The sequence below is a fragment of the Agelaius tricolor genome, unplaced genomic scaffold, assembly GCF_023055355.1.
Source record: "Agelaius tricolor isolate 1412-34295 unplaced genomic scaffold, bAgeTri1.0.p SCAF_7, whole genome shotgun sequence".
Taxonomy (NCBI): domain Eukaryota; kingdom Metazoa; phylum Chordata; class Aves; order Passeriformes; family Icteridae; genus Agelaius; species Agelaius tricolor.
The window spans coordinates 25,482,044-25,497,479 of NW_027269267.1; the positions used below are offsets into that span (position 1 = coordinate 25,482,044).

Genomic DNA, 15,436 nt, shown 5'->3' on the forward strand with positions numbered 1-15,436 from the left:
CTTTGCAGTAAATACCTTGTAGGGGAAAGTCTGACAAGAAAGGAAGCCAAGAAGGGAGTGGCATGCTCCTACATCTTTTGGGCACTTTAATTTTTTTCCTTTAAAGATCTGGAAATGGTTTTCTGACCTGTGTCAAGCTTCTGTTAGAAGTCTCCAGGCAATCCATCCAATCTTTCCAATGGCAAAGAATTGCCATGTTTGTGTTCTTCATAGCTGGCAAACCATTGGATCAGAAGCTGTTGCTGAAAATAAATATGGAAGGGTGTACAGTTAAGAGCAGAAGAACGGTGAGGAGATAGGTCATGGATGTCAGTCAGTGACAACCCAGATATTGCTTATAATGAAACCCTTTCTGCTTTGTTAAGATCACTGTTCTGTGTTGTAATATGTTGTTACTTCCATTGCCTTTGGATGGGTTTTCCCACATCGTGCTCTCTGCTGTAATCAGCCATGTGTTTTCACCTTGTTCATGTACCCATCACATCTCTCACATGAAAAGCTTCATAAACTCATGCCCATTGTTTTCAACTGTGGGCCAGCGCCAGGGATGGCCCCACTTGCTGCTCACCTTGCTTGGGAAGCTACTGGGGAGCCCTTTTTGGGGTTGCTGAGGTAATAAATGCCTTCTGACCATTGCTGTGTGCATTGTACTTGTTTCTCTCATCCCGCTTGAGCCCAGGTGGGCATTAATACTGGCAGAGGACAGTCTACTGCTCTCACCTCGACCAAAAAACAAAGAGCAAAAGGAAAAACAAATTTTGGAAGAGGTATCTACCTGAAGTGTCAGAATTTAAGAAAATCTGCACCTATTATGAGTTAGGAGGAGATTGAGTGTTGAAATTAGATTATCTTGTATCAAATTGAAATGCACTTCTGTCTTTCTGGGCTGGCCAGTGATTTGGGAGGAGATTCTGGGTCAGAAGAACGTACCAGAGCTGCTGCTTAGGGACTGTGATGGTGGTGGATGCAGTGCACCAGGCTGGAAGAAGAACAGCAAGGATGAGTTTGGGTTGGCATTATTTCCTCTACCTCTGCCTTGGAGGCGTTTTGCCCCTCGAGGGGGTCAGATGGGGTGAGAAGGGAAAGGAGGGACTGTGGTGGTATCGCCTCTCCTGGCGTGTGTGCTGCATCAAGGGAGGCTGATGGCAACAGAGGGACCCTGGGAGCCCACACCAGCCAGCTCCTAACAAAAAAATACTGATTGCTCATAGTGCCCTGTCCAAGCAAAGCCTCGAGGAATGGTTTTTGTCAGAATAAAAGGCACAGGAAGGCTCTGTTTCAGGTTAGCCTTCACAGTACTTCTGAGTATTGGCGCTGGCTTCCCAAGCGGTGCCGCAGCCCATCGGGATGGAAGCTGGCGGGAGGCGCTCCGGGGATGGAGCATCCCGGCAGGCGCACGGCGGGGATGGCGCGCACCGGGGCGAGCCCGCGACCCGCCCGCTGGGCCGAGGTTCCCGAACGGGTTTCCGTGCGCAAGGGAACGGCGGGCAAAGGCAGAGATCGCATGAGTGCGGCCGGTCGGGCCGGAACCCGCTGCCGGTGCTCCCAGAGGTAGATGGTCCGACCCCGGTCTGCCCGAGCCTGGCGCCGAAGGCTTTGTAGGGGTTCGTTCTCTGCGCGACGGCGCCGTCCGAGGAGGAAACCAGGGGCCGGGGTATCCCGTAACTTTTCCCCGCGGCCGGCGGCTCCGGCTCCCGCTCCCGCCCCGCTGCGCGCCCGCGGAGGCGCGGACCGCCCGCCAGGGGGCGCGCGCCGGCCGCCCCTGGGAGCGCGCAGCGGGCGCGGAGCGGTGCGCGGGTCTCCGCGGGCGCGCGGCCCCCGCCTGCCGCCGCTGCCAGTGATGTCATGGGGCGGCGGCGGCCGCGGCGGCGGCGGCGGCGGCGGCGGCGGCGGGGGGGCGGGGAGGAGGCGGCACTGCAGCTGCATGTGTCTGTAGCGGCGGGGCCGGGGCGTCGTCATCTGCATTCACATGGGGGCGGCGCCGCCGGCCTCCGCCTGAAGCCCCCGCCGGGGGAGACACAAAACCCACGCGAGGCGCGGGGCGCCGCGACCCCCGCCCGCCGCCGCCATCGCCATGAATTCGGCGGAGCAGACCGTTACGTGGCTGATCGCCCTGGGCGTGCTGGAGTCGCCCAAAAAGACCATCTCCGACCCCGAGGGCTTCCTTCAGTCCTCCCTGAAGGACGGCGTGGTGCTGTGCCGCCTGCTCGACCGCCTGCTCCCGGGCACCATAGACAAAGTAAGTGCCCGGCGGCCCCCGCCCCGCCGCCCTTTGTGCGGCCGGGCCCGCCGCCCCCGGCCCCGCCCGCGCCGCCCCCCGCGCCGGACGGGGGGGACCCCGGGCCCGGGGAGGGCGGCGGGGGGAGCGGGGGGCGGAGCGGGGCCGGTTCCCCTCGGGGGCCGGGGGAGAGCGGGGAGCGGCAGCCGGGCTGGAGGGGCTTCCCCCCTGAGGGGCCACTGTTGTGCAAGTGTTGGACAAACGCTCCGCTCGCCAAAGCGGAGTCCTGGCTGTGCACGGGAGATGCATTCATTTTGGGGGGTGCACTATGGACCCTTCCTTGCGTGCCACGAGCCGGCTCCAAACTTATCTACGCAACTGCTGGAACAGCCGGTGCCTCACCTCGCTGGGGAGGTGATTCAGCTCATCCCTTTCAGCCTCTGAAGGACATTTTAGCGTTTGATGCTTAGTTTTCTTGAAGGCTGTTTTAGCGTTATTTGGGTCCTTTACTGTTCGGTAGCCTGTGGAAAATAATCTCATCCTTTTTTGGGGGGGAGGCTGAGAAAACGCGTTACAGCTCTAGTTTGCGTTGTGTTTGAAGAAAACGTAGTCTGTCAGGTAACTTTTATGTGTTCTGTGAACGTACGTAATTCCTGTCGTAACTCAGCCAGAGGGAGAGGGGTTTGGTTGTGCCTCAAAACTTGGGACAGTTCCGTTGTCTCACCTGATGTTCAATAACGTAGTGCACGCAGAGATCCACGTATTGGCAAAAAACTTTCCTCGTGTGCCAATCTAAGGTAGTAAAGAGAAGATTGATGAAGGTCATCTGCTATCATGATGGGATGAATTCTTGCTTGTAAATAACACAGTATTTTTCACCTTTTGCAGTTGGCAGAGCACTCCATTCGTTGGAGCCTGCTGACAGTGGGCTTTTGTTACCTTTTGTGGCTCTACTTCAAGTAGTGCTCAGACCCACAAAGTTGTAACCAGTGCCTTGAGCTCAGCAGGACACTGGGGCTGGGCTGTCCCCCTTGGTTCTTCAGTTTGCCACCCACCGGGGTTGTTACTGTTTTGTGTTGTACTGTAGCGTGGAGGTCCTGGCTCTGGACTGGAGTCCCATTCTGCAGATGTAGTAGATCATTCCTGCCTCCCGAATTTGCAGGTACATTGGGAGGTGGTGTGGGGATATGGAAGCCTCACAGGAGCCCGCAGTGCTATTGGGAGGCAATGGAAGTGATGAGAGCGGGCACAGTGTGTCCGTGGCTGTGTGAGTGTGGGTAACTCAGGGACCACCATGGTGGCCACGGGGCTAGCTGAGACAGCTGAAGCCCCTGCCACTGCTGCTGCCAGCTTTCCCCACCACCATTTCCCCCTAAGTGGCTGTTCAGGCAGTAGAGCTGAAGAGGATGTCGCTGCTCCCAAGGGGCTGCAGCTTTGTGGAGGTGGTAGGTGAGGTGCAAACTGCTGTCCAGTGCACTGGGCTGCGAAGTGGGGCTCCAGAGCAGGTAATTGTCCTGTTCTGCCATCGGGTAAATGTCCTGTTCTGCCATCCGGGGTGACACGTGTGACGTGGGGATGGGGGTAAGTGGGGGCTCCTCCACCTCACTGTCCACTGGCTCTGACAGGCTCCGCCCGTGCCTCCCTGTCCCCAGGCTCTTTTGCCTGGTGGCACCAAGCCCAAGGAGGGTTTTGGCAGCCTTTCCCACACTGCTGCTCCAGGCACGCTCCCTGAGCACCTCTTGGACTTTGGGTTCTGAACTTTAGGGCAGGAAAGGTCTTTCCCCTTTGTGTAGATGTCAAGCCTAGTAAAATGGGGTCCTGCATTCAATCTGGGAAAGAGGCTCTACCAAAAAACAAAATAAACAAAAGAGCATAACAGAAATAAGTGTTAAAAGAGTGTTTCCCAACTTAATGTGCTTCTCTGTTACAGTACAGTTTGGGACAGCTCGGTTATTGAATGAAAGGCTCTCTTTTCATCTCAGAGGAGCAAACACCCCTCATGTTCAGGCGGGGGTCCCTTCACAGCACCCACATGCAGAGGAGGGTTGGCAGAGGCTCACAGCTCCCCACAGCCAGCAAGGACACCAGCCTGGGTGCAAGGAGCTGTCAGTGGACTCATGGTGCAGCAGCGCGGGGTTTGCAGCGGGCTGGGATGGCAGCAGGGCACCAGGAACGCTGGCACCTCCCAGCCTCCCACCCCCCAGCTCGCCCTGCATCCAGCAGGGTGCTGGGACAGGAGTCCCCACTGACCCTGGGTGAATCCTGTGGCTCTTTCTTAGTTGTAAGTCTGGGGAGAAATAGCCCTTTTAATTTTTTTTTAGGGGGATCTTTGGTTTTGTGAGGGTAACTGCTCTTATTTCCACGGGTCACTCACAAAGCACTTTCTAATTCATAGATGTCTCTCAAACTCATTTTTCTAACTTTGTCAATATTCTTTTTCTGTAGACTCAGAATTTATACTCCATACCTCTTTCATGTTCTCATCTATGTTATGTCTGAGCTGTTTCCGTGTTACTTTATTCTCTCTTTTTGTTTGTTGGTAAACAGATATAAAATTTACATCCTTTACTGTGTCATGGTATTTTTTTCCAAGTCTTTTTGGCTACTACTTTTTGTTACTTCTTTTATACTGAGTGCATTTAAAATATGAGCCTTTTTATTCCTTATTTGCCCTCAAAGTCTCTAGTTTAAACTGGACATTTTTGAAGTTTAAAAGATATAAGGATGTCCCACAGATGTAGATTGATTCAGTTCTTAAAATCATTTGAGATCATAACTTTCTATAAATATCTGACATTAGCAGACACTTTGAAGACTTACAGAGCTCATTTTTCTCTAAATACAAAATAGTAACTAAAGCCAAAGAGAACATTTAAAAAATTACAAAATATAAATATGAAGGAATGTTTATCAGCTTGGAGTGCTTTTAAAGATGTTTTCGAGAAAATGTTATAAATGTATTTCTTTCTTTCAAAAACAGATTAGAAAGAGGATTCAATATATGCAGGAATGTAGTAATACATTTTTTTGGCATTTTGTGTTTTTTAAAGCCTCTGGGTACCCTGAGAGTAATTAGCAGGAGATTTTTAATAAATAAAGACTGTGCGACCATAAAAGGAATCAAGCACTTGAAGGTCAAAGAACAGAATTTTCATAAGTCAATAAAACAAATTGGTGGGTTTCAAGGCTGGTTAGTATATTCTTTCTTTAGATTGCTGTGTATTTGTATACCAGCATTGCACAGAGCAACCTACAGAGCTTCTTGCCAGGAAGTTTTGGCTGAATTTGTTTACATTACAATCATATTCTATCTTGAACAGGAAAGGACAGATATTAAATTGACTAGATTTCTCTAAGTCAGAATGAAAATACCTTGAAAAGTAATGTTGTTACAGACTGTTCCTTATTTTTGGGCTCACATTTTATGTCATAATCATTCCTTTGCATTTTGAAAGAGACCATGACAGGGTAAAACAAAATAGTTGGGTTAGGCAGTGTGATGGTACTGCACAATAACCTTGTCCTGAACACAGGAAATGAACAAAAGTGAGGGCAATTATTAAAAAAAAAAAAAGCAAAATCAACAAAACTGACAACAGCTTCCCCCACCCTGTCCAAAACCAGCTATGTCTTAGTTTTTTAAAGCATGGAGATCTATGCTGAAACGTGGTTAGTTGATTTGCTCCAAAAGATAGGGAATTGCTGAATTTAAGTAATTTGAATAAAAAAGCCATAATTTCAAGTTAGAGGGTTTCAGCCTTGTGTGCTAAAACTGAATTACTTTGATGGCAGGGAAGGGATCCCCGTGGAAGCATTGCAGTGCAGTTGTCTGCCGCTTAGACGCTTTTCCTCTCAGAGATCATTTTCCAAACAGATTCCTCCATCGCAGACCAGTTTGACCCACTTTCAACGCTGTAAACAGAGATCAGAATTGGAGCGGGAATTTTCCTTGTCTTATGAGGCTTCGCGCTCCATTAAGTTTTGTTTGTGCTTTTTATTTTTGGTCAGCTGTTCGACAGAAAGCGCCGTTTTGAGGACAGCTTTGTTCTTTTTTTGGGGAAAAGAAGGCGCCTCGGGCAATGTGATGCAGCAGCCATTTGACACCCCGTGGTGCCCCCCCTCCGCCGGGGCTCCTGGAGGGCACGGCCGCGGCTGGTTCGGGGCTCGGAGCCGGGGCATGGAGCGAGCGGGATGGGCGGCTGGGCCCCCTCGTCCAATGGACCATGCCCAGGGGTGCGCCGAGCGTAGGAGTGAGCGAGGCAGGAGCTGCTCTGCTGCGCGGGGGAGGCTGAGCCAACACACAGCCGCTCCCTCCGGCTGCGCCCGCCGCGCTGGGGTGGGAGACGGGCTGGCCCCGGGAAAACACACGGCTCTGCCTCCTGCTGGATGGGACTTGGTGCATGGCCGAAGGGAAACGCCATCCCCATTCCCTGAGGAGGATTGGGTACCGGCGTTGACATTAATTTGGTTATTAATTGGGGTAGTACCAGAGCTGATGGCAGCAAAGATTAAGGTCTTTGTACAAATACCTCATACATCTGTATGATTCTCTTTTTAATGGGAGAGGTCTTTGGCTAAATGAGGCATTCTGAATTGTAATTTAGGAATAAATTAACTCTTTGTGATTCACAAGGCAAATGAACTGTTGTGTATGAGCACAAGCACTGAGGGTTTGGGCCGCCACGTGTGGCAGCCATGTCACCAGCCTTGTCCCCATGATGACCGTGTGCCCCTACGCTTGGGCAGAGGGATATTTATGCTCACTTATCTCTCATTTCACACGTAAATATCAGGCCTAAGTATACTTCTCTCCTGTTGTGACAAGGTGTGACCTGAACATGATATGTCATGTGTTGAACATGATATTTCACGTGTTGAGAAGGAAGAAGAAAGGAAAAGTGTTTTGGACCCAGAGTTAATAACAAGTGATGATTTTTGTAGCCCAGTATATTTGCAAAGGGTGTAACGCTGGCTAGGGGCTGAATGTGGAGCCCAGACAGAGGTTGAGAACATCCCACCAGAAGGTGGAAATTTCCAGGTGCTATTTGGCCCTGAGCAACCAACATTTTGGAAGTTCTTCTGGCAGGATATTGTCACCCTGAAGCCTTGATGAGGCTGTTTGGGTCTGTCTGGCTGACCCCAAAGGCTGTTCTGCCTTTGCTCACTGAAATCTGTTGGGAAGGTATTGTGGTTGCTGTGTGCAGCAGCAGCAACAGGTCATCACAGGACAGGAAGCAAAATCTGCATTTCAATGTGCATATGCTCCCTTCCTTCAGCAACAGTCCTCCCAGGGAGATTATTGTGCTTCTGGCAAGAATAATCCATGGTGGACAGGTGTGCCTGCCATGGCTGCGTGCTTGGGGAATGCTGGTCCGTGTATGAGCACTGCTGCTGCTCCAGGGGGGAAGCACTGCAGGGATGAGCCGAGAGCCTGGGGAAAAGTTATCCCAAACAAAGTCATTAGAGTGCCTTTTTCCTGAATACATGCTGTTCTCATCAGTGATACTGTGAGCTTTGTAGGATTCTTTGGTACTGTTACAGACTTGTCATTGACTGTGCTACTCCTACTGCCTTGTGAGAGCAGGGATGCAGGAATGCTTTGAAGGAGAATGCCCTTGCTTTTCCTGTCTATGCACTGGCTCTGGAATTCTGGCAACTGGGATATTATCCAAAGAAATATGGTCTGCCTGTGCTCATTGAGGAAGCAGAGGACTTGTATCTATGTGCATTGCTTTTTTCCTTGAAAATCAGATCCTGTCAGTGCATAAAGATCTGGACTGAGTTCAATAAGAAGAGGGGGCAATTAAGGAAACTGTTAGCGATTAAATTGTTTTTTGTGAGAAAACATGGAAAAATAATGTAGTTCTGCTGGTCTTACTCTCACTAATGTCTTTTCCACAGTTTTTATATGCATTCTTTCTATGCCTGTACATAATATGGACAACGAAAATGTTAGCCCTCGGGTGCCCTACTGCTACCCAGGCTATCCTCCAAATGTGTGTTTTGTGGAGAAAAGGAAGCACTGTGGAGATGCCACCAGCACGCTCCCCTCTGGTTACACTGCGTGCTAGTGGCTGATGGCACCACATTGTTCAGCTGAAAATGTTTATGACTGTAATTCCAGCCTTAGAAAACTGGAAGTCTGGCTTTAAAATTGAAGTTTGCAGACCAGGTATGTATGTAAGTGTATTTATACATACACACATGTATATATTTATATAAATTTATATATATTAAATATAGTATGCATATATATTATTAAAATCTGGCTATGAATCACTGAGGGAAATTCAATATACATCTTCCTTAAATAAAAATTTAAATTAATTGTTATTCAGTGGCTGTGATTTGAAGAGCTGTAACTTTAAAACATTTGAAGCATGACAGGGCTTGCAAAAATACTGTGAGCTGGCAGCATGGATGCAGTGTCTTGCACTTTGGCTGGCTGAGCTTTACTCCCTGATCCTCAGCCAGGGTGACACTTCTGCTCTCTCCCTCACTTTGCTGCCTAGGGCAAAGCCATTTTCTCTCCACATCTCAGTATGATGTGGTTGCTACCATTACCCACCACCAGAGTCACAGAACCATAGAATGGTTTGAGTTGGAAGGGACCTTAAAGATCATTTAGTTCTAACACCCCTGCCATGGGACAACTTCCACTGGACCAGGTTGCTCAAAACCCCATCCAGCTTGGCCTTGAACACTTCCAGGGATGAGGCACCCATGACTTACCTGGGCAACCTGTTTCAGTGCCTCAGCACTGTAATTGTGGTGGGGAGTTGAGCAGGGGTGGCCAGCTTCATCTGCAGGAAGTTTCCTTGGTGCCACTCCTCATCACGGATCACTGACACCCCGTGGGCAGAGGCCCCTGTCCCTTCTTGGCCAATGAAACAGTGCTCGGGTCTAAGTGCATTTAATACGGGTCTCCATTTTCCTGCTCTGCAGTGAGTGCTATTGGATGATGTTGGCAGCTTGCCCAGAAGAGAATCCATCCCTTCTGTAGGGCTTTGGTAGTCCTATGGAATATTTTCATGGGGTGGGGGGAGGGGGAAAGCAGTAAAAACCATATACCCCCCACTGGTGCAGCTGTGCTGTCAGAGAAGTGGTTTTGTTGGCTTTGTTAATGTCACCGGGGGAAGTGGTACTGTTAGACTGGCAGAGGAATTCCCTCTCTGGCATATGTTACATCCACACTGAGGAGCTTTGCCAGCATATCTAGCAGCAGAGCTCTCCCAGTGTAAACAAACCCTGAGTGATTGGACTCCTGAAGCCTGAGCTTGCGCTGCATCAGAACAGCGATGCTCCACAGCAAACACTGCAGGCTTTACGTGACAAGGGGTGCAAAACCCTTCCCCACCAGGCTTCCTTCACAGGGGAATCTCTTTGGCTCAGCTCCTGCCAAGCCCACACCTGGAGCTGCACTTCATCAGGCTTTTTTCATGCACTGACCTCAGGGAAATACACATCTTCCCATGGACATTTAATGGTGGCACCCCTGGAGCTCTGCAGCCTGAGGCTGATGATGCTGCTTGGGATTGGGGTCAGTCGCATGCTAGTTGATTTTCTCTTTTTCTTTGAAATAGCAAGAAGATAAGCAAAACTACAAGAATTAGGAGTATTAGTTCTTAGCTTTTAGGAAGGCAGGGAAAGCAGTTTACTGCTGCAGCTGCAGCCAGACTCTGTTATGTGTATGTATCACATCCTTCAGGCACACTCCCGTGCATGTGCTCTTGTAGGACTGCTGCCTAGCTCAGGCCACAGCAGGGAGGCTTTCAGGGTTCCTAATAGCAGTTGCAAAGACAGCCTGTAAGTTTTATGTGCATGGCATTCTCATTTTCTTAATGCTGTGCCAACCTATGTTTTCTGTTCGAAATACAAAAATTAGATGGAAACTTGAGAAAACAAAAGTACCATACGGACTGCCATGGTGCCTGCCCTTAGACTACAGTGTTTGTATCTTAGGGCTGGGTTAAAACCTGCTTCATGGAAGTCAGTTTATAGACTTTCACAAAATCACAGAATCAATCATGTTGGAAAAGACCTCTGAGATCATTGAGTCTTTGCGTAAACACCACCTTGTTAAGTCAACCTTGGCACTAAGTACCCCATCCAGTCTTTCCTTAAACACCTCTGGGGAAGGTGACTCCACCACCCCCCTGGGCAGCCCATTTCAATGTTTAATCACCCTTTCTGTGAAGAAAAGCCTCCTAGTGTCCAACCTGAGCCTTCCCTGATGCAACTTGAGTCTACGTACATTGATGGGAATTTAATCAGGGTCTAAGGGAAGTGGCAAAAGTACTGTACTTCCACTGCAAGAAAAAAAAGTGCTGTTTTCCTGAATATTGTTTAATTCAGGTACATATCTGAAAAGATGAACTCAAACAGCTGAATCAGTTTTACAGAGTCATTTTTGGAGGGCAGATTAATGGAAAAAAGCAGCTCTAATTTTTGCATAAGGTCCCATTTATAAAGGCTGCCACAAGACCTGGCTGCCATTTTAACCAAACTACACATTTCATTTGCAAACTTAGCTGAACTTATATTTTGAGGGCTATTACCCTAAAGAACTGAAGCAGCTAAAGCAGAAGATTTGTGTGTTTGAATGTAGGTCACTGTTAATGATGGCCAGTCAGGCAGAGGAGCATTTCTGAACGTGTGCAGAGGAAAAAATCAGAAGAGCTGGAGGAGTCTTCGGCCAACTAAAAGTGCTTCTGGCTTCAGATAGCAAAGTGGAGGTTGAGGGAGCACAGAGTGGTGGCTGATGAGTTGGTGTGGCCTGTTGGGCAGTAAAGAAGAGGTGGTGGGTTATGTTTGTGTGGCTAAATGTGGGATTGCATTTGCTGATTTAGAGAGTGGTGGTGTGTGTGGTCTGAAGGGGGAGAGATGGAAAGATGGAATACAGGGACTGGTGTGGGGATGGTAGGATGTGAAGCAGAGGAGTGTCAGATGTGGGGTTAGTCATGCTGATGGCTTTGGAGTGAGGTAATGAGATCTAAGAGCCCCTTCTGTGGCTGTCACCAATAGTGGTGTCCAAGGGCAAGAGGTTTGGGAACCTTTATGCTCTATTGTTAATAAAAAATGGACAGTAACCACTTTTCAGAGAGTTCTTCCAAATGACACTCAAAGGACTCTTGTAAGTCTAGGAGATGACTGGAATTTGGGACACTAAATAGATTCCTGCTTTTACCTTCTGTTGTGTCTTGATTAACTTGGTGTCTGGGTATCCTTTTCAGCAAATAAGAATTTTAGGGCATATCATAAGGCACCTTCCTTCCTCTTTGTATTGTATGCAGGGTCTAGGTGATGTATAGAAATGTAAAATTTCAGCACATAAAAAAATTTTAGTGCATGACCTGTAGGAGCTTCAGTCTTTTGCTGGATCTAGCTCTTACTATCTATGTGTCTGTCTGTCTGTCTGACTGCCTGCTGCTGTGCTTTCAGAGCATGGGGGGTTCCCTCAAGCCAAAATACAGGTGTGTAGTCCGTGCTGACTGCTGTGCAGGTTATTATTGAAAAGTTTGTGGGTTGCAGGTTTTATAGGGTGGGAAAAGTCAGTGCTAAAGAGCTACAGTACTGCAGAAACTGTATCACGCTAAGGTCTGGTGCTCTGTCAACCTGATTTTAAAACAGAGCTGCACTTCATTGAAAATCCTGATCTATGTTTTTAGTTCAGTTATAGCATCCTGCTAATGTGCCATCAGTAAGATGTACAGTTCTTTAAGTGATTTGGCTCAAGTGCAGAGTGCTCCTTACTTGGAGATGTGGAAGATGCGATCCTTAGGAGTGCAGCTGTGCCTCCTGCCGTCCTGCGAGGAGCAGGGACTCCCATCTGCAGTCCTGTCAGCCCAACTGCTCACTGACTGTGGAGGAAGTGCTGCACCTGCCATTGGTCCCCAGCAGTGGATGCTTCCTCCAGAAGCAGAGGATGTCTTCCTGTGTAACTGTGTAGCCACTCTTTCTTTTCCATCCCCACAATCCCCAGGGAATTTGTGCCTCACAAATTTGTGCCTCACATTGGCAATTTGTGAGGGCCAGTGGTCTGGGACAGAGCAGGAAACCCGAATGCCCGAAGGGATGGGCCCTGCTGGGCATGGGTGCAGGTGCAGGCAGGAGGCAGCAGCTGGGAGGGAAGGAACCGGCAGGAGGTGTTGCACAATCTCCTGCAGCTTCACCACCAGGCTGGTGTGAGAATGGCCAGGCTTCCTCCTCATGATGCTTTTAATCTCATTTTTGTCCCTGAACACAAACCTTGGCAACAAATCCCAGCCTGTAGTGCTTGTGCAGGAGGTGTTTGCCCCATTTGGAAGATCAGTTGCCCTTGACCAGTCAAAGGGGTTGGAAGCAAGGGAAACACAGCTGCTGTGGGACTGAATGTGATCAATAGGAGCCTTTTGTTAGCTTTGCTGCATTGTGCAATTATGGTATTTTTACTGATTAGATTGTGGTAATGCTCTGTGTGTACAAGGTGCTCTGAAACATGGAGAGACAACTGTTCTGTGCTGCTAGGGGAATCTGATATAAAAGGGTCCAGGCAGGATGAAAAGGATTTCTCTATTTAAGAGAGTTTCTCTATTCTCAGTCTTTGAACTTCAGGCTCAAGCAGCCATACACCTGAACAGAATGTTTCTAAGTGTCTGCTGAACTTGGCTACTAGTTTGCAGCTAGGTTACATTTTCTATTCATTTCTGCTTTCTAGTTTCTGAGATTGTCTTCTTACATAGTAAACCATGTTGCACTTTTTATATGTTATGCTAGATAAGTGATTGATGTAACTTGCAGGTAGGAACTGTGTTCTTACTCACTCTACCTAGTAGATTCCAGTTTCTATATAAAGGCCTTGTACACTTCTCATTCTGTGACCCAGTTTGTCAAGTTGTTCAGCAGTGAATGCAAGTAAACAGCTGATTTCCAATACATATAGCTGAAGATGTCTCCTACTTTTTATTAATATCTCATGTTTACTTGAGATTGCAGTCAAAGAACTGTGGGTTTGCTTGGGTTTTTTAAAATAATATTTATTCATTATTATACACATTCCTTGCTTATTTTCTTCATATAATTTCCCTGTCCAAATGAATTTATGGTAGCCTTTTTCATTTTTTCTAAGACTACCCCTGTCATACCTTTTCCTGATGCAGCCTCTTTGCATTGCCCTTTCTTATTCACTTGTTATGGTGATTAAAACCATAGATTTAAACTTGTCTAAAGGGATGTAACATTTAGCTAGGTACCATCTATTTGCATTGCACATTGTTCCCCACCTTTTCTGGACAGTGGGAAATGTACTCTGCTTCTTGATAGCTACAGTGCATCACATAAGTGTCCTCATTGAACTAGCTGTGGTTTCTAGCACTGCTCCCCAAGAGATTAAATCTTAATCAGAACCTGTCCCTGAACCACAAAGAAGTGGTTTAAACAGTGGCTGCTCTGCATATTACCTTCCTCTCATCTCTTTGGATTCCACTGTGGCACCCTGGTCCCTAATTAAGAATCTGTCATGCCCCTCTGGAATCCCTGTCTTTTCTAATTACTATTAACCTTTTTTATTTGTATTACTAGAGCACACAGAGGTTCCAGTTGGACACTGAGGTCTCTTTGTACAAAAAGCTGTGTATACATATAAGAAGTAGACAACCCCCATTAATGAACTAATGGTGTTGGTCTATGATAGGAAAAGGATGAAGCAAATACTGGAGAGGAAAATACATAACTTCTTTATTTCACTGGCTTTATGTACATGCAACCTACTTTTTATTAAGCTAAGCAATTTGGGAGTATGACCCCACTTTCATTTATCCTTTGTCTCTGTACTGATTATCTGTCTGTCAGGTGGACTAGGACTTACCTGCCTGTGGTCTGCTTGAATGATGTTCTGGTACATTTTGAATAGTCTGTGAGGCTATAAATGTGATCTGTGTGAGAGGTCATGCTCCTGAGCTTCCTGTAACTATAAAGGATATCATGTACCATATGTGTGATTTTATCATGGGCCTGGCCCACATAACTGCACTTCAACATTCTGTCACAGGGCTGGTTTTGTTCTTCAGGTCCCTTACTGTGTTTCTCAGCTGTCTGTAGGAGAAGGTTACCAAAATCACATTAAGATTTTCCAGGTAAATAATTGGTTTGCTTCATTTTATGGGATCATTAATACTTTACATTTCTAGCAGAATGCAAATGCTAAGATATTTTTAAATTCTTTACCCATATGCTTCTGTCTTCTGTTGTATAAAAATGCTTACAGCCACATAGCTGAGAAAATGTACCCTGCTTCTTTTATCATTCCAAAGTCTTTCCCCTTGTTTTGAAGGAAGAAATGACATTTCTAAAGATTTACTGTAACTTATTTTATTGTTTTGAGGAAGATGATTTTTAACTGAAAACATGCATTAGAGTGCTGGTGGGGCTAAGGTGTCAGTAGTGTATTTGGGATGTTTTTTAAGCTTCCAGATCGGATAGGGAACAATTTGCAGGGTTTGAGTTTTCTTTCCTTGTTGTTTCTTTAATCTTCAATTGAAAATTTTTGCCTTTCTCTAATCATGTCTCTCCTTACCCTCTCCCCTTTCTTCCCCCTAACCCCCTCCTTTTTTTTTGGCGTCTTTTTTCCAGTTATTGCTCAGTCTTTTATGAATTATGTGTGGCCTCTTATGAGGTGGTAGTACTTGTCTGGGTTTCTTAGAATTACTGAATTGAATGTGTTGGAGACTTTGGGACAGTTTGAGTTAATGTGGATTACGAGACAAGACATTTGCTTCTTTTAAGAGAAACCTGGATTTACTGTGATTTCTTGGGAGATATTATTCATGTTTGAAGAGCAGAAGTAATGTTAAGGTTTCTCAGAATGAAAAGAGGCCTTGAAGAACAAAGTAGATGAAAAAGAAAATGGTGGGTACAAAAAAGAGGCAATGAAGTAGCACATGTAAAAGGAGATAAACCTCAGTTAGTATGCAAATAGTTTAAGATAAAACAGTTATAAATTGTAATGATATCATTGTTGTGTGGATATTAAGAACATACAGGAGAGAGCATACTAGAAGCATCAACATGAAATAATTCCTAGCATCTTATTCTAACAAGGGATGTTGGCATGATAGCTTTAGATTTCTTACTAGAATTAAGAAATAAATTAATAGAGCAATCAAAAAGTGCTTCAAGCAAGAGACATGAAGGTTGTGGTGTTTTCAGGAGGGCTCTCTCACCTCTTGTGTCCTTTGAACT

The 15,436-nt window shown here is 47.0% G+C and overlaps 1 protein-coding gene across 5 annotated transcripts in view; it reads left to right on the top strand.

The window, feature by feature from the left end:
* The first annotated feature begins 1,906 nt into the window (after positions 1-1,906).
* Positions 1,907-15,436, top strand: part of ARHGEF7 (Rho guanine nucleotide exchange factor 7) — a 116,148-nt gene continuing 102,618 nt past the window's right edge. For 2 of the 5 annotated variants that reach the window (XR_011679729.1, XM_071430625.1), the window contains exon 1: positions 1,908-2,239. Coding sequence is in view for 2 of the 5 variants with exons in the window: in XM_071430627.1 (XP_071286728.1) it covers positions 2,075-2,239 (165 nt within the window). In the remaining 3 variants the exon portion in view is untranslated. Of the gene's footprint in view, positions 2,240-15,436 lie in introns of all 5 variants that reach the window. The other 3 variants (XM_071430624.1, XM_071430627.1, XM_071430628.1) reach the window with 3 other exon arrangements.